Genomic DNA, 24,974 nt, shown 5'->3' on the forward strand with positions numbered 1-24,974 from the left:
ACAAAAGAACCCACCAACACCCTCCCCAACGCATATCTGGAATTAAAACTAATAAATAGTTCTCTAACAGCAAAAATTAATATCTAATAGGGATTTCCCTGAAAGTTAACACTACATGATCCAGTTGGGTGTAGCTTCAGTTGAAGTTTCCCTCTTCTATGGTGGATAACACACATGCACAGAGCAATAAAATGTTATCTGACTTAGTGCAGCCTCAGTAAGAATGCATTTAGGTGATTGGGGAAAAAACAATAAATCTGTATTTCCATCAAACTGAGCATAAAATAATCTTCAATTCCATTTTCTTGCAAAGTGATTTGTAAAACTGTAGTTGTCTTACACATAGGAATCTGTTCTCTCTGCTAGCTGCAAAAAAAAATAATGTATAGTCAAATACATATGCAAGATGAAGGAAAGTATTACCCTGTTTCCTGTTGTTCTTACCAGTTTTGTGGGCATGACCCAGCACACTTTTTGTTGAGAACAACATTAAGAAATAAAACATTAGAAGAACAAGAAATGAAAAGAACATTTTCATATTGGTATAAAATCAGTTACCTAACAGGGATTAAAAAAAGGTAGCTAATGTGATGCAAAATGCTTTTATTTGTTTGAACACAACTTCAGAGTTACATTCTTGTTTCCTTTAGATTTTCCCCTAAGAAGAAACCTACTTACATGAAACAAAATACTGAATGTGTGGATAATGTGTGCAATTACATTCTTATTGTGGACAAGTTGTAATTTTGTGTGTTTCTGTAAGCTACTGTAGTAGCAAATATAAGTATAGAAGACTGCTCCTAACTTACTACAGATTTTGTAACAAGAAAAATAATTTTTCAGACACAGGCTTCATGTCCTATTGATCGCAGACCATTTCAAGCAGTATGCAGGCTTGATGCATTAGAAAAGCAGATAAAGGTAAGTTCCAGACTTATTTTCTTAAATAACTTAAGTTGTAGGAATGCCCAAGTTATGCTGCAGCCTTTTATTCATATGTCTGCGGTCATTAATCTTTCCTAACAAAATAATTGTTGCTTTGATGCTTCTATTACATATTTGAAGCTAGGAACTATTCTTAATTATTTTTTCAAAGCAAGCGTTTACAGTAATAATAATAATGATAAAGCTACTATTGCTACTTTATACTATCTTTGAATGTTCCTAATAAATCCAAGAACAGAAGTATGGTGGGTTTTAACTAGATTTTGTAAACAAGTGTTATATCAATTAGCATGCAATCTTGCGTTTTATTTTATTTTAGCTAAGGTGAATCTTGTGTGTTAACAGCCTCTTAATTCACAGACAAAAACACATGAAGGCAAGAGGAATTAGTTAATGTTAAGCTTTGTTCAATGTAAATTTCTGATATTTTTTTTTTTTTTCAGTTTTTCTGAATAATACTGCTGTGGAGAGTAGTTTATGAAATAGGAAAATAAAACTTGATTCTGATAAACGATCTTGAAAATGTATGTAGAAAGATGCTGATAATTCTGTATCCAATTTTGAAATTCTTTGGTGAAATTATGGTTAAAAGTAATTCTGAAGCTGTCGGGTTTGCATTTTGAGATGTTTAGAGAACAGGTTCCCAGTATCGGTTTCTTGTGCTTCTAGAGGCCCAGGTAGTCACCTGCAAAGGAAACGCACTGACCAGCCACAGATACTTCCTTCTCATAGAAAACTATGCTAGCATATTTTACCTTCTTTATTTCTAAAGAATCAAGGAAGTTGTAGCTGAAACTAGGTAAACTGAAGATTTCATTTGGAAGAGTGTGAAGGCTGTATTGTGATACCGTTTGAAAGTTTCTTTGTAGAACTGCAGTGTAAACAGGTGGGCAGAGAACAAGGGCCCTGCTCTGCAAAGCAGCCGCTGGAGCAGTAGGGGTAGGTGGAATGTGTACCATTAGAAATGCTGACACAGTGGTCAGTACTTGCAGTGGCATTAACAGGAGACTGGCATTATTCCTGTGTGATGTTCATAATTATGATGCTAATAGCTTGAGGAATTGCATGTAAAGCCAAGATTCTAGAATGAGGAAATACAAGATATCTTAACACAAACAATTGCAGTGTAGCCATTGAGGTAACTTCATAGTATGTAGTAAAAATTGTATTGCTTGCTTAGAATTTTGAAGATGGATGGGGGGCGGGAAAGTTACATAAAATCCTTGAGTTATTTTACTCTGGAGGAAAATGAGGTGTTTTTAATTATGAGGAAGTGTTTGAAATTGAGTGGTAGTCAAGCATTTTCCCAAGCTAAACCTTGTGTATTCAGATCAACCGATTTAGTCTAAAAAAAAATGTGGCTTCCAAATTCTCAGTGGAAGACAGTGCGTAGGTTTGAGGTACTTGCCATGGCAGTCTGAATGTTCAGGGATTTTTGGTCTTGTGGAATTAGTATGTGTCTTTGGTATAGCCAATATACACATCAAGGTGGGGTTTTTTCCATTTCATGAAAAACAAATGAAAAAAAAAAATCTTCAAACTGTGACATTAAAGTAATTCTTTGAAACAGTTTCAAGGCCTTCTGAATTTATTTTCTCTGTAGACCTTAAGAGCCTGAACAAATTTAAAGCCCGTATGTATTGAGATTCTAGATTGGATTGACTTTATTTTTCAATACAGGTTCAGATTAAAAAACAACTGAGGAGGAAGGAAGAGGAGGAAAACTGTGCCTGCAGCAAAGGAAAATATAGCCATGCAAAAATGAGAAGCTTTATGAGGTTGGTTGTCCATTGTTCTAATGGAATATTAAAACTATATAAATATCAAATATATTTTATATAAATATAAAAATATAAGAACTGTTTTAAAGTGTACACCCTAGAAAAATCTTTAAAATCAAGTTTATTCTAAAAAACTTTTTTCTGTCAGTGGCAGTTTAGCTTTACTTTTAACGCTGATATAATTACCACTTGAATACTTACAACAGCAAGTGAGAAGTAAGGAACAGCATATTTCTTGCATCTTGCTCTGAAATTTGCATTTTTCAAGCAATTTCTTACTAATTTGAATTCAGATTTTATGGATAGATCATATTGTAACAATATAGAGCTTTTTCTTTGGTTATCTAAACAGACATCCCCTTCCTTGCATGTTATCATAAACATTGGTAGTGTTCCTATTTTACTATAAAACACAGTTGTAGTCAAGAACTGATTTTATTCTAGTTGGTTTGAGATGGAACTGCGAAAATACTGTTCCTGTTTTGAGAAACTTTATCTTGTCACATTTGCTGCATTGTATGAGAGGAAGCTCAGAATTACAGACAAATTTCACTAAATTGTGATAATCTGAAGTCAGTGTTTAATGGAATATACAATATATACAGAGTTCTCCAGACTGAATTTGAAACATACTCGCTACAGAAAAGATAACTGGATGTAAATTACCTTTTTTAGCTCTTAATAGAAAATAAGTAAGATAAATTGATCTTCATGCCTCACTGTTCTGAATCGCCATTGACTTTGATATTCTTGAAAGTATTTATGGAAGCAGGTTATAATACCTTTCATATCTTGCCATGAAATCAAGCAATCAATTTACACAAATTGTGTAAATTGATTTCTTTTTTTTTGTTTTTTTTTTTTTTTTTTACATCTGTAAGCTTTCTGAAGCACTGTGGCTTTTAGTATATGGAAGATGATACACATGCTGCAAATTCAGTTTTAGTGGTGGTCAGAAGTTACTTACGCGTGCAAAATAAAAATTCCTTAAAATAAGACCTGATTTTGTTTGATGTGTGTACTCTTAACTTAAATATGCCCAGAAATAACTTTTATATCTTTTCTTAATCTTGCAGAAGAGCTGTATGTCCAGACAGAGGGCCATTAACAACAAAATTAAGCAAAGTTGTGAAGAAAAAATACAGTAAGTTGGTATTTGTCCTCCATTTGCTAGAATTGCAGTTTTTTATTAAGGAACTCTAGAATTTTTCTTGGTGAGCCAGTATTTTCTTTTTTTAATTGCTTACATTTGCATATGAAAACCAAATAGCAAGGAATATAGAGGCGTGGAAGTTCAGAGAAAAATAGCAGTATGTGAAACTACTGTTCTTATTTTACTAGAAAGACTGCCTCTTCACTTCAATTTCAAGTCACAAGTGAAATGGATTTGGTTTTAGCCTGAAGTCATTCTCTGCATCAGAGAGTCGGTGCACAGCTAATGACTGGCTTTTATTTACAGGAAGCTTTTTGGTGAGAGTTCAGACACAAGACACACTTAGTTGTATTTGGGGCTGCTGTTTTGAGAGGCTTGTTTAATAGATACTGTTCAATAGGTGTGTTCATAACATACAAAACTAAGCAAATACCTGAAGAGGTGAAAACTGCTATTGTGAAGGTGCAGGCATTTTAATTTTACTCAGGTTGTATGTAAACACGTTGTAAATACACTTGAGAGAGACATTTTCACTAACCTCTCATTGCATTAATGATATTGTCAAACAATTAAAAACTAATATGCTACTAAAGTTAAGATCAAAGTGGCTTTTTTCTTATTCAATACAGGTAATATTTTGTATGACAAACGAAACAAGAAAGCTTTGTCTGTGAAGATAAACAAGGTTGGTTTTGAGAATGAAACATATGTAAGCATTTTTTTCACGTAAGCATTTTTAAAACTACCTTTCTGCTTATTTTTAAGCTTAACTTCTCTGTTAATTTTAGTATAATCCAAACTGTTACTTTGTCTCTCTTTGTCTTGAAGGAAGTAACTAGAATATAGTGCTCAGTTATATTAGCTTCTCTCTCAGATTAAACGACATTTTGTGGTGGTGAATATTTTTGTTTAGATTAGAATTTTACATTATAAGGTACTGTACCTACTCTGTTTTCATGTTTCTTCACCAAAAGAAGATTATATCAGCTACAAGCTGTTAGCCAAGTACTATTATATGAAGGATATGAAGGTCTTCATTATTTTCATGAAAATACATCGTTATAATCAGCCAAGCAATTTGTTGTATGAATAAGCCATGGATATTACAGCTTGCATCAAGTTGTTATTTTTTAATGGGAGATTACTCCCAATAATCTTTGTGTTTCCAGGTTTCTTGTTTAGTTCATAAATTTTAGCCTGTAACATAGGCTTATAATATGCAGAATTTATAAGGAGCTATAAAGGCTCTTTTGTTTGATTTCTGCCTTCCCTTCTTTCAAAAATACTTTTGTCTCTGGGAGACAAGTTTGTGGTCAGTGCTTTCTTTCTTATAGTTGTACACGTAAATGTGTTTGCATGAAATAGTTCTAGGCCATAAATTTCATTCTGAAGTGTAAATGTCATCGTCATTATTCATCCTTCTCTCTTACCTAAAGTTTAAACATTTGGAGGAAAAACTGTCTTCAGGTTCCTCTCTTGCCTGCTGCCTTGCTTCATGTAGTATATGGACACGTACTACATCCTGTGTCTTTTCAGTTGCTGGTGGCCCAAGTTGTCACTTTTGTTTGAGTGCTTATACACCATATTTCTCAAGGCTGTCTTTGGCTCCAGCCTTCCCTTCCGAGTCAGGTATTCAGAAATTTTGGTTCTGTTACCACATAAAGTTAAAGGTATTTTCCGTGGAATTGAGGAGGTTTTGAACTGGAAGGATAGAGCTTAATGATAGATAAACCTCTAGTTTGACCTCAAGCTTGGTGAATGCTTTCATATCTAGTTTCACTGATTTATGGTGCACTATTTAATAGCATTAATGTCTCAAATGGTACATGTTGTAAAAAAAAAAAAAGTGCAAAAACAGAAGTAGAGACATTAAAAACATTCAGGAGGAGGTACAGGACTCAATTTTCCAATAAAGTTCAGAAGAATTTAAAAGAAAGCACTGATTTACTAACAACCAATTTATAAGGATATTTGTGGAACATCTGGATAGCTTTTGTAGATGGAGAAAGAATCTTAATGTTCAGAATTACAGTATTTTAAAAATAAAACTGAACAGCTTTTTAGGAGAAACTTTGAATGTGCACACTGATTAAATAGGGCATGTTCCCATCAAAAGCAGCTCTCTGCCCAGGTTTGATGGAGCATATGGATAATGGCTGCATACTTGACACATATCTATATATTGTCAACCATTATGAAGTTTATTTTTCATCAGAGTAAATACATATAGATAGCATACAAAAGAAAATGACGGAAAGACTCTGTAAGTTCTCATCTTAAAATACCAGCCATGGGGAATGAACAGGAATGTTTTAGTCAGATTTGAGGTGGCATAAACCCTTTAGGTGAAAGGATATAAATGGCAAAAATGGGTCAGTGTAGATGAGTGTGTCAGTCTGGTAGTCTGGGAAGAGTGTCTGGAGGTTCATTGTTTAGATCTTACACACACACACACCCTGCCCCGGCAGCCAGCCCAGTACACAGCAACAGAGTTCACTGCACACCATGCAAAAGGCAATATACTAGCATACAGCGGGTGGCTAGACATTGTTAACAATTGAAATAGAAGGTGGTGTATTTGTTGAAATATGAAGTGGACTGAGTATTGTGCCTTTATGTGAGGGCCGAGTAAACACATGTGCCAATGAGTCTTCAATTTTTTAATCCTACCTGAAGGCAAAGGAGAATCCCAGCTATTTACATTAGATGCACATTGGTGCATCTTCATGTATTAAATGTTAATTGTTTTATTTTGGATGTCTTTAATTCAGAATTATTTTATTTTTTTTTTGTAGCCCAGAAGAGAGACCTGCTGGAATGAGTGCTTCAGAACTAATTTCTTCAGCATGCTTCTGGCTGGTGGTAGCAATGAAGAATCCTTTTTTAGCTGTAGAAATGACTGGTTAGTATATACTAATGCTTAATATAAACTGATGGGTTGCTTTATTGTAGATGCTGTAGTTCCTTCTGTTTCTATCTTTATATTCTGCCTCAAAGTATTTTGAAGTTTGGCTGGGTTTATAGTCATTAATGAAGAGCAGTTAAAGGTTTAAACAAATTTTTGTATTAGTATTTTTAAGGGCACACCCCAATTTTTGTCATGTGTTCAGCACTAAATTACTGAAGTGTGTGTTTTTAATCTCACTGATTTAATAGGAGTAAATAAGTTTTATTTTTAGCTCATATTTAAACTCCTTGCTGAATTGAAGCCTTGGGTAGGAAGAGGTTAGACCTACAACAGGAGTTAGCAGAACAGTTAACAATAAATATTCTGTTTCATATCAGAAACAGTCTTTTTCTGTTCTTTCTTGACTCCAAACTCCAGGAGGCATACTTTAAACATACATGAAGCAATTTTGCTTAATGAGCCTAATACTTCAGAATGGCTGTAATAAAAACAAAAAAAGGTATTTTTTTTGGTTGAGAAGATGGAAGAAAAAGAACAGTCTAGAAAAACATTATTTGGATAATATGGCCTAATAAAAAAATCATTGTGTCTGAATGTTTTCAGCAGTCTGCATGCAAGATTATTAATTTGTCAAGGATGCAAAGTTTCTTCATCTTTCAACTCCCCAGAAGACACATCTACCCTCCTGTTTTCCATTCTGCCTGCCTCGTTTATTTAGGACTTGTGTTATATTTACCGTGACTGCTTCTTCCCTTTAAACAGTAACCGTGCATCGTTTCATCATGACTGCTGAAAGTTGTAATACAGTTAATTTTTTTTAAAAAAGTCATTGATAGAAGCAATACCGAAATACAAAATTGCCATAGTACAAAGTTATTCTTTTTAACTTTTCATTATTTCAGTACACAATTCATGGAGGTCAATACAGTGATCAGACAGAAGAGACAGGAATTGGAATTGTCCTGTTCATCTGTGATTCCTAGAGTTGAAAGGTATGTGCTTTGGGTTCATAGTGCAAAGGAACTTAATGAAATACTTCAGGTTTGGAATTCAATTAATTCAAATTGCTTTTTGGATAGAATATTGTTTGCTCATAAAACGGTACCATTTCATCATAAAACTAAATAGTGTTCGCATGTAACTTGTTAAATTTTTGTGTATTTGCTGCAGGCTGTTCTTATGGCAATAGATTCTTTTCTGTATATCTTCATGGTTTTTTGGTACTTGAGACAAGCTTAGTAACTCCATGACTTGTGCATCATAATATGTCACTTTTTCACAGAAACGTGACTTCAAATATATATTCTATTTGGAAGTTAGTTCAATGTGCTCTTTAAATAATTTCTATCACTAGAAATCAGATTGTTTGCTTTAACATCAGTCAGATTCTGATTTTCCACCTTGAACCCCCTTCTCCACAGGTTGGTTCTAACACTTTCTGCAATTGTTTACAGACAAGTGCATCTAGAAAGAGTTAAGAGGGGTTCTATCAAACAAAACAGCATAAAATATTTATGGTTTTTGTCAGAGAGCAGATGCATGTTAAAACATACCCTAAGGATGTTTTCATGAATATAAAGCAGAAGCATAAAAAATAACTGGTTTTAAAATAACACAGTAAGAACTTGTTTCTGTCTGTAATCTTAATTTCAATACATACCTCTGTACTCTAGGTATGTATACAAAGGCTAAAGACAAAAGAGCAAGTAAAGAGATTTTTAACTATAATTAAAAGTTGTACCTAGGATTTAAATAATAAATTTTAGGGTTTTTACATGTACTTTTCCTTATGGAAGATTTCATTCCTACTCGGTGGTAAATTGAAATTGTAGATCTATAACTAAACTCTTGGTTTCACCCAAGGTTTGCTGAGCGAGTCTGAATAAGTATATATATAGTTCGGTAAAAGGAAAGAAGCCTTTACTAAATTGCTGTGTAGACAATTCATCATTTTTCTGCAGAAAAGATTATTCTTCTGCTGAAGTACTAAATCAGTATTCCAGTAGTATAGTCTACAAATGTGGACTAGATTGTTTGTTACAGTGCTATGTTTGGCTTTGAAGAAAGCCAAATGTTTATTGCTTTAACATAACATACCTTGTTCAGACTGTTTTACCAGCTAGGCAATAATACAAGCCTGAAATTAAATGTGAGAAGAAAAGTTTTGTTCGTTGTCAACTTTGCCTTTCTCTCAAACTGTGATAAGGTTGTGTCATGGTGGCCTAATGTTTTGGGTTTGTGCATTGTTTCCAAAGCTCGCTACAAACAGCTGAAATAACTGATGTTAATGCTTTCACTTTTCCAGAATTCCTTTAGTGTCTTATGGAGCTGAAGCTGAGACCTTTCTTCTCACTTCTGCCACAGTGGCAGGGACAACGCTTCCAATAAATATCAGGCCTTTGGAAAACTTTGGTAAACTTTTTTTTTGTAAGTTTTATTTATAGCTCATGTGGAATATTGTTAAAATATGATTCTTTGAAATCCAAGTGGAGTATATAGTAACAGGTAACAGAAAATAAATCTGTTTCGATGCACTTTGGTGCTATTTCAAACCCAGCTGTTTTATTTCTGAAATGAGAATATAGAAGATGAACCAGCCACCCTAAAACCAGCATAACTGTTCTTCACTTGAAGATCAAAATAATATTTTATTTAACTTAATTCCATTTCTAAATTCAACACTTTCTTTCATGTTACAGCTTCTTTTCCTGTTGTTCAAGGATAAGTCTCATTTTGATACATTATGAATGGCTTGACATAGTTCAGTGCTGTATTGTGCAGTATGAGAAACAAACTGTTTCCTGACCGCGGAAGAGTAGTCAGGAAACAAAAAAATTGATCTCTTTCAGTATGCCTGTAGGCTCTACAGGGCAAAAGTTCGCAGAAGTGCTCAAGCTCCAGGATCCGGCAGGAATTTAGCAGAAGACAAGACGTGGAAGGAATGACCTTCCTCCAGTTACTTTAACAGCCTCTCCATACTCAGCAAGAGTGTAGTTTCCCTTCCAGCAGGCTGCACAAGTTCAAAGAAGTGAAAACAAAGGAATGCTGTTTTTTAAGGCTAGAGTTAATACCTTCTTGAACTGGGAATTACTCTACTTTCACTTGACTAGTAGGCAAAGAGTTGATAACGATTTGGGTCTCTTGGCTTACAAAAATTGTGAGGAAGTGAATTGCTGGGAAGAGTTAAGCAGTAGAAAGATTGTGGAAAAGATGCTTTATTCATTCATATTCCTCATTCTTGTTGATGACGCGTATTTCACCTCCACATTCCCCAGTGAAAAATGGATAGGTTGCTTCCTCAGGCCTCTGGTATTTGGCAGTGCAATTTAACTGATCCGTAACCATTTCTGCTTCTGGTAGTCATGAGTATACATGCTAGCTCATATCTCTTGACTTCCCCTCACCTTTCTACATTCTAACTCACATTTCTAACATTCAGGCTTCTTTGTTAGCATGCACCAGAAGCATTAAAAAAAAATCTCCTCAGAAAAGTGAAGAATATTTAAATAAACCTCAGATTATTTTTCAACATTAGACTATTTAGAACATGTGCGCAACTGCTGTTCACAGTATCAGCAACTGATCTACAAATATTGATGACATTGTGGACTCCTAAGGCAGAACATGCAGCTAAATCCCTTAACACTGTTTTTGGGGAGAAACTGCAGATTTTGAGTTTGAGTCTTTAGCAGGGAAAGAAAAGGAAATTATTTTTTCCAGATATTGTTGTTTTAAAATTTATATGTAGAACTAAATTTTCTCATCTGCTGCTTGATTAGAACTTTGATACTTATAAGTATTCCACATAATCACTTAAAGGTGTGACTTTGCAATGTGAAATCATCAAGCTAAGAAGACACAGCAAATAAATTCTGAAGTTATTTTTGTATGTTTCCATATGTTCTTGCTACACCTGAACTAAAGTTCAGATGTTGAACATAATATATTGCTTACACTGTAGACAAAGTTGAAGATGGTCATCAAGATTCAATCTTAAAACACTGTAGTATGTTGACACTGAAGTTTTAAGTCATCTTCAGTTTGACTTAAAGACTTCCTGCTGATAAAGAGCATGCAGAAAGTAAGACACAGTGTCTTCGAATTTCCTAGTGAAACTAGGGGATGTTTGAGATGAAGATGTCCCTTGAGGTTTTTGATTACATTCTGTTGAGTGAGTATTCCTTCCCCATTCAGTTTTTATATAGCAACTGGGGAAAAGACAGACATGCATAACAAAAAGTTAGGACAAAAGCAAGGAGAAACCTAACCTGAATACTGTTAAGAGATGCAGGGCAAATATCTATAAAGAAGTGAGCAAGGCCTTCTCTTACAGGAAATATGGGAAATGAAGGAAAAGGCAGAAGATGGAGGAAATGGGACACTGGGGCTTTATGCAAAGGTGGAGAACAGGAGGAAGATAAAAATAGTGATAATAAATGCATACAAAAAAAGGGGGGAAAAAAGCAGACTAGGTCTTGTGATTCTTTCTAAACTGTGCCTGAAAGATGGTAACATAAGCATTGTAATTTTTTTACAATATTTTTGTCGTCTGCCCACACCTAGTTTTCTATCAGAGTAGTAGTTGACAGTTGCTTCCAGAGTTGTGCAAGGAGGTATACGAATATCAGTGACAGTCATGTAACTGTACTGCCTGAATCTTCCCTGTAACTGCTGCAGTTTTTTTAGATTCTCTTACCATTAAACAGTCTTTTTACTAATTTGACCTGAAAATGCATTAGTGAACCTACCAGTACTATTATGATTTAGGCTGGCATTAAAATATTTTAAAATAAAGATTCAGTGAGCTGAAATGCCTTGTATTTGGTTCAAGTCCAAAGCTTGTGAAGCTTGTCTGTTAATATTTTACAAGTAGTAAAGAATGCTAAAAAGGGGTTTGTGTTTTGCAAATAGACTTTGAAAGTTGTACAAAAATAACTTGCCTTTTAATTCTGCCAGGATTTCCACATTCCACAGGTATCCTGATTTATTTTTTTTTTTTATTGGAAAGTGATTTCTTCCCACTTGAGGAAAATAATCATGGATATTAAAAATCTGTAATGATGTGTAGCATCTGACTTGGTTTTCTGGCTATTGTAATAGGTTTGAAGACGTAGGTAGTCTGGGACAGCCACATATGGTTGAGTAACTGCTGATTAAGCACTGTGAAGTCACTTTCTAACACAATTATTGGTGCGACTGTTAACAGTAGATACCTTAAGTAGTGCTAGTCACCTAAAACTTCTTTGGAAGTTCTTCACCATGCACATTGTTTTCTGTTAAATATGTGGTACCTTCTATAACTGATACTGTTGGTTTTCATTATCTTAAGTGGTAATTTGATCAGTGGACACCCAAACACCACAGCTACATCTTTTTCATGTTCAAGCAAATTATTGTGTGTTTACAAAAGTGGTCAGAGGATGTGATTATAGTTCTGTGCTCTGTTCTGGCTTTTTTTAAGGCTAGCAAGGTGCTTGCAGAGTTAATTCTCTAAGGTTATCAGATTATATGTTTGCATTTAATAGTATCTCATTCTGCTAACAAAGCAGCAAGTGGTAGAAAGAGGCTTTTGTGCTGTTACTTGTCTTATTCATATCTTACTTTCATATGATTTGTTTGAGAATACATTAAACACATATTTTAGTGCAGTAAAAGCATGGGAAATAATAACACTGCACAGAGAGTTAGAATCAAGTGTTAAGTGTGATATGATAAAACCATTGTTAAATCCATAGCAACTAATCTTTCTTAGCAAGTTTCCACTATTCGTGTATGAAATTGAAGCTGTAAAAAGAATTTATTTAAACACCCCATTTTTTTATGCTTTCTGAAATCTACACAAAGTATGAAACAAATTAATGGACAACTCAAGAAATTACTTTAGTCTGAAGTGAGCATTGCATTCAAGTATGTTTACTTAATTATCATTAATCTTTAATTCCTGAGTTGTCCTTCTTAAGCTTTCATAGGTATTAAGAGTACAGTCTGTTCCCTTTGTAGCGAATATAATCCTTGGCTTCCCTACAAAAACTTTGTCAAATTGTGGCTAGCATGAAATAAATTAATGCAGTATCAACACAAGAACTCCTGTGCTGCTATGTATGAATTAGTGTCATTCTTCTTATAGCTTCAGGTTTTTGATGTATCCTAGGCTGCCCCAAAACTTGCAGTCCTTGTTCAGTTTCTTAGATGCTGCAGGCACCGTGGGTTGGGTTCCTGCATTGTGACAATGTTTAAGTCCAGCTTGCCATGGAACATGCAGCAGCTGTCTTATAACTGGTGAATGAGTTTGCACTGTCTGAAATTCAATTTTGTAGAGAAGTATGCTGTCATTGCCGCTTCTGATCACCTGATTCCCGTGTGGTCATCCACTGATGGCTGTTCAAAAATGTCACTTTCTGTAGTATTGAGGCTCACTTCTGTAGTATTGAGGCTTCACTGCCAGTAGACCTGCATTATAGAATGGCAGGATCTGCTATATGTTAGCAGTGTTGTGTGGTTAACTTACTTGTTTTCTAACAGCTTAAATGCTGACTGTCTTTGAAGAGCAATATCAATAGCAGTTTAATTGTGAATGCCATTACTGGCCAGGTAGCCATATCTGTGCTGCCAAAACGTGTGTTCAGATGTCAAATGAGTCACTTGTGAGCTTGATGCTGTTCTTTTTTTTTAAAAAAAGAAAGTCTGCATTAAAAAAATTATGTTGTAGCAGCATTTTATACTAAATTTTAAGTTGCATTATTTGAGGATATCTGTTAAATGGGAGAAGGTCATCTTAATGTTCTTCACTGTGTTTGGATAAATGGTTGTTATCAAACTTTAATGTGTTTTGCTTTTATTAAGAATCTTTAGGCAAAGGATACGTGGTTGCATGTACCCAAGAAGGAGAAGAGAAAAAGCAAGCTTCTGGTTCATCGGGCGCTAGAGGAACTAGAAGGAAATCAGTTAATACTACTCCTAGAAGAAGATCTGCACGAAACAGCAAAAATGAGACTCTGGGTCAATCTCGGAGCTCACCGCGATCAAGCAGTTCTGTATGTGGTGCCCCTGATGGCAATAACCTATCTCTGAATAAGTCTTCAGAATCAGAGAAGGCTCCTCCAAAACGGAAGTCTAAAAGAACACTTAAACAACGAACACCTGTGGTTAAAAAGAAACTGAGAAGTTCTGCACGTTCTGAAAAATCGCCCAGTGATTCAGTGGAAGATGATGACATTGCTGAGTCTGAAGCAGTTCTAACATTAGATAAAGACCATCAGTCAGATAACGAAAGCAATAACACGAGCCTTCCACAAAAGAATAACACAGGAACAGAATCTGCTAATGGATTGGAAAGCTGTAGCGAACATGTAGAAATTGAGGAAACTAGAGGAGAATGTGACAAAGATGAAGATGCTCTAGGCAATGCGGATGTAAGTTTTCCTGTCCAAGAACCTCCAAGCCTAACTTTAGGAGGTGAAAGTCAGGAATTCGAAGCCAAAGGTGTTACTGAAAAAAATGTGGAACTTAAGGGTCAGGACATCTGTGAAAATACTGTTGAACAAATTGAAACAGTAGCTAGTCCCAAAGATGAAGTATGTGACCGCACAACTTTTGAAAAAGTAGATCAGACATTGTGTAGTCCTCAAAATGAATTAATGGAGAATGTAGAAACTTTGACAAAAATAGATCAATCTGGTCTAGAAAATGAATCGTTGGAATATCCAGAAACTATGGTAAAAGATCAGCCATTAGAAAGCCCCAGAAGTGAATTGCCTGAGCATCCAGAAGCCATAGAAGTAGATGATTCTGAGGCTGAAGAAAAAACAGTGGTAGACTGTGCAAGTACAAATATTCAAAACTTAAACACTGTTCAAGATGAAGAACCAGATGCGTTAATACACAGTATTTCTACGGACAGTACATCAGAACAATCTTTAAACGAGAACACCATGCCAAAAAGTGAAGAGGGTAGAACTTCAGTGTCACCCCAGGTGAATGCTGAGCATAAACATTTTGGTGAAGATAACAATGAAATGATACCGATGGATTGTGACTCATTTTGCAATGATCATAGTGAGCCTCAGATTGAGCAGTTACCACCAGTTGAAAGTACAGAGCAAGGAGAAGTGAACTTACAGTGTGATGTGGGAAACTGTACACCAGTTACAGGACTTTCTGATGAAAAAGGTGAAACTATTCTTCAAGAAAGAGAGTGCCAGTCAGAACTCAAAAAAGAGAAAAAGACTCGAACTAGAAGATCTAGGTTTCACTCTCCGTCGACAACTTGGTCTCCTTCTAGGAGAGAGGGCAGGAAATCTCAGTCACCGTCCCCTAAAAGGGAGATGGCCAGAGACAGGAGCTTACAATCACCCAGAAAGGAAACTGTGAGGGAGGGAAGGAGATCCTTATCTCGTTCTCCAAAGAGAGACACGCTCAAAGATGAGAAAAAAACACCATCTCGATCTCCCAAAAGGGAAACTGTCAGGGAAAGCAGGAGATCATCTTCTCAGTCAAGAACTAAGGATTCATCTCCAAGGCAAAAATCTAGATCTCGAAGCAGTGATAGAGATAGTCAAAGAAGAGATCGTGACAGAGAAAGAAGAAGTAGGAGGTGGTCTAGGTCACGGTCACGATCTAGGTCAAGATCACGATCTAGGACAAGAAATAAAGGTTCTTCGTTCTCTAGAAATGAGAGGGACAGCCACTCACCTCGATGGAAAGAGAGGTGGGCTAGTGACAGCTGGAGGAGTCCCAGAGGAAATGATCGATACAGAAGAAGTGATCCAGAGAAACAGAATGAAAGTTTTAAAAAAGAAAAGGACAATACAGAAAAAAACAATGATGAACAGTGTTCTTCAGAGAAACGCAGGAATGATTGTCCAGACTGGGTAATGGACAGGATAAACTCCGTTCCTGAAGTCAGGATCAGAGAGAGAGAGAAACCACATTGGGAAGACAGCAGGCATGATAATTCAGGACACTCTTGGAATAAAAACTTTGGTTCGGGTTGGATTTCGAATCGAGGGAGAGGTCAGCGTGGCCGAGGTGGGCGTGGAAGAGGTGGTTTCATGTACAGAGACCAGAGTGAAAATCACTGGCAAAATAGAAAACCTCTCTCAGGGAACTCAAATGGTTCTGGGAATGAAACTTCCAGGTTCCCAGAACATCAGCCATACAAGCGTAAGAATGAACAAGATTATTCTTTTGATACACCTGCTGACAGATCTGGGTGGACATCTGCATCCAGCTGGGCTGTAAGAAAGACTTTACCTGCTGATGTGCAGAATTATTATTCAAGGAGGGGACGCAATTCATCAAGCCCACAGTCCGGATGGGGAATGAGACAAGAAGAGGAGACACATGAACAAGGTATTTATAGTTTTGAAACATAAATAGCTTAGTCACGGCTGCAATAGCTGAGTAAAATCCTAGTCACATTGTCCTACTTCAATCTGATTAGTTCTTCAAAATGATTTTTGGGGTGAATCCATACTCTTTTTGGAATATGGAGGGGTTTAAGTGTGGAGTTCGGGAATTTCTTATGCTTTGATGGCTCTTTGGTTTTGCTTGAAGTCAAAGTTAGGGTTTAAGGACTGCATCTGAAAAGTGCTAGTCAAGTGAATCTGTTCGGCTGAAGAGAAAGCATATACTCTTTAGCATCTGCACACCTTTTAAAATGAATTTTATTTTTTTTTCAAGGAGACTTGCATTTGCCTGTGAAGACACATGGTAGATTCTAGAGATGACAAATCACTATGTTGACATTTATCTTGCTTCTAAAGAAGAATTTTCCTCTTTAAATCTTAAAAAAACCCCAAAAAACTAGGGAGATTCATAAATGCAAAATTGGTACTTTTACTGTACTTCATTAAAATTCTTCTAGTGCCTCAATAGAAGTCTAATATTTTTTGAGTATTTTATATCTAAAAGATAACTGCCCTAACAGAAGTAAGCTTTTTGGTAGAAAGTGAGTTAACTATGGATGAGATTGATTCTGAGTAGCTAAGAAGTCATACAGACTATTAATGCCCTGAAACATTAATAATCTTATAAGACAGACACGAATTGTATTTAAAAACTATTAGATCCAGTTCTGAAGTCAACCACATTTGTACTTTACCATTGTCTCCTTGTTCTGTCTTTCATTTTTGTCCATTTTCATCCTATGTGCCAGCAGTTTTCTCCCTTTTTTCAAAGACAACTGCATCAGTGTCTTTTGAGGCAACTTTGTCAACCTTCAGTCTGCTGCAGGCAGAATTTATCAAGCCTTTAACTGAAGGTATGGTGGTGTTTGCAGGCTTTATTTCACATTGTTGAGGAGCAATCATGCTGTTATATTTACTTTTGGAACCTGAATTCAGCTGAGAATAGTACAACGATCTCTCAAAACTGGATAAAATGGGCTAGGTTGGCACCATGACATGGTCCCGGGCCACATGGTCCTCCAGGGTAACCTGCTTTTGCTGACCCTGCTTGAGCAGGGGGTTTGGACTGGGCCATCTTGGTAGGTCCCTTCCAACCTCAGTCATTCTGTTATCCCGTCATCTTATAAAAGGTTATTTGGGGTGAATCGTAAGGGTTTAAATACCAATCACTATGAATTAGGTGACAGGGTTGTTCAAGAAAGGAATTCTAAGGGAGGACATCTGAACTATAACCCAACAGCTATTTCTCAGAATGAGTTTCTTGACTTTTGCTTGTATCTGGATTTTAACTTTTTGGCTTCTGTTGACGATAGAATGAGATATTGAAGTAATTTTTTTAAAGTGCCACCCCAAGAAGTTATTTTTACTTTTAGGCTTTACCTGTTGTACCATTACAGGGTTGTTGAACAACTCTTTCCAAATATGAACATTGGTGAAATTGGTTGAGGGTGATTTTAATATTCAGTGGGGAAAAAAACCAGCAGAGTATTTCTATAATTAACAGAAATGTTCCAATGAGTATGTGTGAATCAGGCAAAGGGGAGCAGAGAACTGTATATGTGATAATGCACGACTAACCTTCTGCAATTGCAGAAGCTGGATAAGTTACGTTGCCTTCCTGTTCTTTGGTGGAAAGTTACTGTTTCATTGTGATGAAATAATTTATTAGCTGTGCTATGGGAACAAGTAAAGAAAATAGGAATTCAAAATGCAGGCTTCCATAGTAACCTGAACTACTTAAACTCAGAAACTAGCATTTGGCTCCATGACCTGTCTGGCGATGAGTGCTGTGTAATAATGTAATGCAATAGCTTTAAAATATTCTGATTATAGAAAGCTTTTTGATAGTCCATGAAGGGTTTAGACACGTGGATCCACTTCTGCTTTATGAAGTAAGGATCTTCTACTTAATATATTGTTGTCTTTTTCTTTTGATAGATCCAAACCTCAAAGACCAAGGCAACCAGCAAAGTAATGGTTCTCAGTTACCAAAAAATATGATGCAGCAGCAACAAATGAATGTAATGCCACAAGTGAATGCACAGCACCAACCTATGAATATCTTTCCGTATCCAGTGGGTGTCCATCCTCCCATGATGAATATGCCACAAAATCCTTTCAACATCCACCCTCCGATGCCCATGCACCTCCCTACCGGAGTGCCTCTCATACAGGTAGCTGCTCCCACAAATTTGTCTCAGGGATTACCTCCGCCTCCACCTCCACCCCCACCATCTCAACAAGTCAGCTACATTGCTTCACAGCAAGATGGAAAACAATTGCAGGTATGCTTTATCAGAAGCCGTGGCAAGAGCAGTATTGATGTAACATCAGTTAAGGGTCTCTTACATTGAATACCATCGTCTTGATAAATATATATACTTGCAGTTTCTTTCTCTCTTGCCTGTCGTCTTCCACGCCACACCAAATTTAGAGTGGAAGTATCCATGACAATATGGGTTGTTCTGGGGCTATAGCTTTTAAATAATAATACACAATACCGTAACTGGGTTTTTGTGGTCACGAGGTGTTCCAGCTGGTAATGGAACACTGAAAAATTATCAATATTGTCCATTACATTTTTCTCCGTAGAAGTGCCCTGTTCCCAAAACTAAGTTTCCCCTTCAAAACTGATTTTTAAGCATTAGGAAATGCTTGAATTCCCTTGCAGCAGTGTGTACGAAGTGACCTAAATGTCCTTGTTGCAGTTCTCATCCCATGGGGTGTTATCAGCAGAGGAAAATTATCAAGTACTTCATGGCACCTGTTTGTTCCATACTTCCATTCTCCAGCTGTCACTATCTCGCCGCTTTCCCACACACACACATTTTTTTCTATTCTGTGTAATCTTTTGAGCCTTTTTGTTAATAATTTCCAAGCTTTCTTTGGTGTGTTTTACTTCCTCCTCGCGTGATTTTCCTGTTTTTGCATGCCCTGTTTGAGACCTAACTCCCACTTTATTTCTCCAGTTTCAAAAAGACTTGCTGTGCTTGGGGCAGGTCAGACCATCTTTTTGTGCGTTTTATGATATTTTAAAATAATCTTTGTGTACGTAAGCTCCTCCTGTAGCCAGCTGTTAATATTAAGAGCTTTTATATCAGGAAAAGGAATAGGAACAACTTCCAGGAGGATGCATGATCCTGCAAGGAGCTGTAACACTGCATTCTGTGAGGCGGAAAGGGCTCTTTAGGGGTTGACCTGAGGTCTGTGCTTTTCTTCTGTTGCAGGCTGCCTGCTCTAACCTAAAAACCTTTCCCTTGCATTCCAGGTTGAAAAAGTGATGTTCTAGAACATCAATGATTTTTAACACTGTTTTCTTGCATCATCTCTAAATATTTGAAGTGATAAACGGCCTAGATTCTTTTCACTTTCAGCTGCTGTTACACATTCATGTTCGTTAACTTAGAACAAAAGGAGTTAGGTACTGTGGGGGGGGTTACAGGCCATATGAATACTCTGCAAGGTAAAACAGTAAGGTACTATTGGAAGTAAAATGCTGGTAGATTGCTTGCTGATTTGATTAATGCCTGCTGTCTGTAATAAAATATTTTTGCAATTGGGAAGTCAGTGGGTTTAACCTCTAAAAAGTCAGAACACGGGATACAAAACCTATGTAAAGTACAGTATCTAGTGCAGCAGTAAATACGTTCCTATGAAGTCTGTGTATTGCTGAATAATACAGTTACATATTAGTAAAGCCCCTGGTGTATTTGGTTTTCTTACTTGCTTTTGTGGAGCTGCTTTTTGGAGCTACTGCTGCGTTTTCTTTGAGCTTTCATTGAACAAGTCCTTGGTGGCAGCACAACAGAAATGACAGAATACTGCAGGACTCCACCTGTCCTTCCTATTGAAAGGAAGAGAGCGCATTGGCAAGGGTTAGCATGCTGATTATAACAGCTTAGTATCCGTGTCATTTCCAAGACATTCAAATTCCTGTTTCATTATTTTCCATCTGGATAAATGTAGATGTGAAAAAAGTAATGGTGATGGCCTGCAAAAAAAAGTAGCATTTAGGGTAGCCTGCCAGAAGCATGCCGGGAGGATGCGTTCTTGGCTTTTGCTAAAAATGACCTCCATCTGGGGTCTGAGAGCTACTTAATTTCGCAATTCCAAAGTATCAACAGTGTCTGCGGTCTTTTGGTGGTGTTTGGAAATGTACAGAACGTGGCTTTTCCTGAAGAACAGATCCTGGTGCTTCAACCAGCATTTCACCTCTAGCCTCGAGCTGTGTTTGCATTTGAAATTCATTCACAAGTTCACATTTTCTGATAAGAAACATGAAAATATATGTTTTCAGAGCAATATTGTTATGATGCAGGAATGCAAGTGTGGTTTAAAAATAACTTCATGCGTGTCTGCTTGGGCGCTGATTTGTAAAAAAAAATGTTAATCTGATTTACAAAACAGGTCTTCCTCTAACTCCCGCGACAAATAGAGAGGTGTTCTGCAGCCATCGCTTTCCTTCCCCTTGTGCTAACACCCTCCCTGCCTATTAGCAGGGTGCTTTGTTTACTTTGTTAGTGGGATCAGAGAAGGAATCTGGCAGCCACAGTGATGACATGGAGGATGCTTTACTTTTCGAGCTTTATGGTTTGGGGGTGGTTTTTTTTCTCCTTTGAGTAGATCTGATATAATGTGTGTACCTTCCATAATAACTGCCAGCGTGGAGATTAGCTAATGAACTAAAGAATGTGGTGTTCATGCTCTTTCTATAGTTGCTGAGACTTCTAGAAAGGCACGCTGTCATACTGAAGGATAATGTATTAACTGCTGATAACTTTTTAAAACAGGGTATTCCAAATGCTGCTCATGTAAGTAATAATATGAGTGCTCCAGCCCTGCCTGCCTCAACAGCAGTCCTGGGAAGTGTGGGGACAGTTCAGGGACCAAGTTCGGGTAATGCAACGTCATCAAGTCACGTCAAGAGCTGTAATGCAGCTGTAAAATTGGGAGAAAACAAAGCAAGTGTAACAGTGGAAGCCAGTGCAGATAGCTCAAAGAAGGACCAGGCAAGTTCAAAGTGTATTTACATATACTATCATATATTTTTATATAAAATACATATAATTTTTTTATACATTTTATATACGTATAAAATGTAATATACTAAAAAATAGCAAACTGTGGCAGTACACCTTCTGTGTAATATAGTTGATACCAATGTGTATGTGATACTTCCGTGGCGGCTGTAGGACAGACCAGCAAGCTGACTTTTTTTAATGTAGTCTTTAAAGCAGCACTGATGAATATTGCTTTAATTGCTGTGGGACAGCATTCTGTTGTTAGTAAAACACAGACAGCTCTCATGAGAGCTGAAATGTGAGGGGACTATTGTTTTCTAGTCTTTGTAGTGACTTTTTTCTGTAGAGTTTTAATTTATGATTGATTAAGATACCTATGCAGACAGTGAAAAATAACACTTGTTTGGTTTTTTTTTTCATCAGAAACTGTTAATTCAAGAAAAAGCAGCACAGGAGGTCAAACTGGCTATTAAACCTTTCTACCAAAATAAAGACATCACTAAGGAAGAATATAAAGAAATTGTGCGGAAAGCTGTAGATAAAGTAAGTTGATCTAGTAATCTCAAATGCGTACATTGCAGTTGCGGTAGGGTTTGGGGTGGATTCCTTGATCTTGTGGGAACAACTGGAAGCTGCTGGGAATGGGGAACAGGACAAATAAAAAAACTTTATCCATCCACAAGAGACTTCTTAGCTCCTCAGAACGTAACTCATTGTTGAAAGAGTTGAATGGGAATTCAGAAGTATTTGGTAAGCAATTGGGAAGTACTAGGAGTTTCCAAAGTTGTTCTGCCCGAGATGGAGAAACCTGGGGGGGGGGTGTTGGCAAAATAAATAAATAATGTGAAACAGTGGCAAATCAACAGAAATGTTTCAAACACTTTTTTTTTTCCTTTAAAATTGCTGTAGGTTTGTCATAGCAAGAGCGGAGAAGTTAATTCTGCAAAAGTGGCAAATCTAGTGAAAGCGTATGTAGACAAATACAAACATTCACGGAAGAAAAATCCTGAAGAGGCAGTCTCCTGTGAAAAGAAGTAGAATATGTTTTCAGTTTTTAATTTTATTCTATCTTCAAAGTGCAATTTCAACATGACCAGTTAAGTGAAAATTGTACGTGACAGTGATTTGAATCTGAGTTTAATAAAATTATTTTTCAATGTAGTATATAATGTTTTGTTCTAAAGAAATATAGATCTACAGGGCAACTTCTTTATTCCTTTTTAAAAACAGATGTCTAAAAAAAATAAAGGTGTAAAGAAGAATCATTAGGAATGTATGATTGTGTGGATACTTAGATGTACAGCATTTTGACTTGAATAACAGAGTGCGTTAAATTAGAAAGTTCTGAGTACATTGGTTTTGGAACAGGTATGTACAGTACATGTAATCAGCCAGATTAATTTTTTTCTTTTGATTTCTCCCTAATTATAGCAAAGATAAAGTATTGCATTGACAAATATTTCTAGCGTTAACTGGACAGGCTGAATGCAGGGGTCACAATGTGTATATAAAAAAAGCACATGGACTTGTCTGAACAGAAGAACTGTTTAGATTTTTAAAAAGAAAAACAAACAGTAAAATGCAGTGCTCAGAACCACGGGTGCTGCACATCTGTTGTAACACCAAATAAAAATTATGCTGCTCGGGTTTGTTTGTGACGTTTTTCAATTTGTTTCAAGATAGTGGGATGAACTTGAATAATTTTTATGTGCTGAAAGCCCTCACTCACCACACACCGACAACCTCAGTTCATGTCTAACCCTGCCTTAGCTAGTATGGAGTTAGAGGCTAGAGCTGGATCTTCAGAAACATGAACTAGTTTATTCTTCAAGTAAAATCAAGGAAGCTGGAATTGGTTGGTAGGCTCCCAGTTGGTCAGAGACCACCAGTTGTGCCAGTCTGAGCTGCATAGTACTTCATTAACTAGGGACTGGAGTGTGGAGCATCAGGCTGGTGTCACTGAATGTGTGCAGTCTGAAGTCACGTGCAAAAGCTTTTCTACTTCCCTGAGCACTTCTATGTGGAGAGGTTAGTAGAGGTACCACAAGCATTTTAAAACGAGATGTGGGGTCAGTGGCTGTACTAGGACAGCGCTGAGGTTGCAGCACAGAGGGTTACTGGAAAGAACAGCTTGGGATCCTTCCAGATGTGAGTGGAAAAGGAGCCTTGCTCTGACATAGAAACATTTGTTCCTTTACTCTCAGCGCTGTTAAAATTTAAGCACTCCTCCTCCAGGTCTGCCCTGCAGTAACAACCTTTGGTGTTGGCTGAGCCTGGCTTCTGCTCCAGCCCAAAATCTCCTGGCCCAAAAGCATGAATAAACCATTCTGACAGGAAGTATCAGTCGAGTTTTCTGAGCAATTACCTCTTCCTAGCCAGTAGTTCTCAAATTAACTGGTCTTGGCAGAAAACAGTCTTACCCTGTAAGTAACTTTCGCAGAAGCTTGTGGATGAAATCAGGGGTGTACACCCCTGTACACACACATGATTATATATAGAGATGTTATGTGGTAAAAAAAAAAAGTGGTGTTTGTCACAAATGCTCACTTCGTTTAACTAAACCTTCTTCAGACTTAATGAAGCATTTGACTGTCTATATTTATTTTTGTGTGCCTAAATAAAAAGACTATGTAAATTAGAAACAGATATAATACATTTTCTACACTCAAGCCAGGTTTTAGATTTTTCAAAGTAAATACTCAGTTTTACACTGTGGTAGCCATTTGTATGCTCTCTTGAACTATTTTAAGCTAAAATTGGTTAGCACTTTTTGAAAAACGTTGTAGCGAATTGCTATGTCTATCAGGCCATGCGTACTTATTTTTATTACATTTTCCTTCTCTGAATTTTAATAACTTTTTATATCTTTTTACTCTATACAGTTGAGCCTTGCTATAAAGCTCCTTTCAGGAGCCAGGTAAATGTTTTGTGGGTTTTTTTCCCCTTTTAGAGGAGAGGTGGAAATTGGGTGGGAAGGAACAATGGAGGATTTAAACTGGGAAGGTGGGAGGGAGGGGTCATTAATCTTTTGTTTTGCAGCTCCTGGCTGGAAGATAAGCTGTCACTTGCTGCCACATTGTTGGGGCAGTGACTATAGTGATGCTCCACTGTATTTCAAAACATAATGAAGAATATCGGATAGAGTAGCATGTGAACAGTAACTTGATTTTTTACTTCAGAACTTACCAGAAAATATGCAGTTTGTTACAATTTCTATGTTGAATTAAAAAAATGAATTGCCTTAATAACATAGACTGTCCTCCTTATTTTCCCCAAAAAGCAGTAAGGTCTCTGTGGGGGCGACTGCCCCAGAAGGCCTGTACTTTAACCTCGTAGTCAAGTTTTTGTTAAAATAGTATGAAAGCTGTATTTTTATTTATTGAAACTCCTTGTACTGAAAGTCCCAACGTGCGCTAGCACTGAAGGCAAAGCGATGGGGAGGCCAAGCCCCCTTGGTACCTCTAGGATATTGGTAATTCATTTGATCCAAATTGCCTTGAGGAAAACAGTTACGAAACTGTATACCTTCTGTGAACTTATGCAAATCAAGAGGGTTTTCCTTGCACTCCTTCCACTGTCTCACTGTGCATGCTGCTTGAATGTCTCATCCTGAAGATGTCTCTTACGAGCACAGTGGCTGTCCAAAGTCCACAATACGCTGTTTGTAGCAAAAGGCTGGAGTGCCATCTACTGAAAAAAATACTCTAAAAACTAGTTTTGTGTAGTCCTTAACAGTTTCTAATAAATTCTTTTCACTAA

The 24,974-nt window shown here is 36.8% G+C and overlaps 1 protein-coding gene across 4 annotated transcripts in view; it reads left to right on the top strand.

Moving 5' to 3' along the window:
* Positions 1-24,974, top strand: part of SCAF11 (SR-related CTD associated factor 11) — a 50,530-nt gene extending 25,556 nt beyond the window's left edge. For 2 of the 4 annotated variants that reach the window (XM_055808820.1, XM_013302958.3), the window contains exons 4-15: positions 844-921; positions 2,626-2,723; positions 3,803-3,870; positions 4,509-4,588; positions 6,675-6,781; positions 7,690-7,779; positions 9,093-9,199; positions 13,631-16,138; positions 18,133-18,479; positions 20,985-21,203; positions 21,639-21,758; positions 22,125-24,974. In XM_055808820.1, the coding sequence (XP_055664795.1) occupies positions 844-921; positions 2,626-2,723; positions 3,803-3,870; positions 4,509-4,588; positions 6,675-6,781; positions 7,690-7,779; positions 9,093-9,199; positions 13,631-16,138; positions 18,133-18,479; positions 20,985-21,203; positions 21,639-21,758; positions 22,125-22,253 (3,951 nt within the window). In that variant the 3' untranslated portion in view covers positions 22,254-24,974. The remainder of the gene's footprint in view (positions 1-843; positions 922-2,625; positions 2,724-3,802; positions 3,871-4,508; positions 4,589-6,674; positions 6,782-7,689; positions 7,780-9,092; positions 9,200-13,630; positions 16,139-18,132; positions 18,480-20,984; positions 21,204-21,638; positions 21,759-22,124) is intronic. The other 2 variants (XM_055808821.1, XM_055808822.1) reach the window with 2 other exon arrangements.

The sequence above is a fragment of the Falco peregrinus genome, chromosome 6 (assembly GCF_023634155.1).
Source record: "Falco peregrinus isolate bFalPer1 chromosome 6, bFalPer1.pri, whole genome shotgun sequence".
Classification (NCBI taxonomy): Eukaryota; Metazoa; Chordata; class Aves; order Falconiformes; family Falconidae; genus Falco; species Falco peregrinus.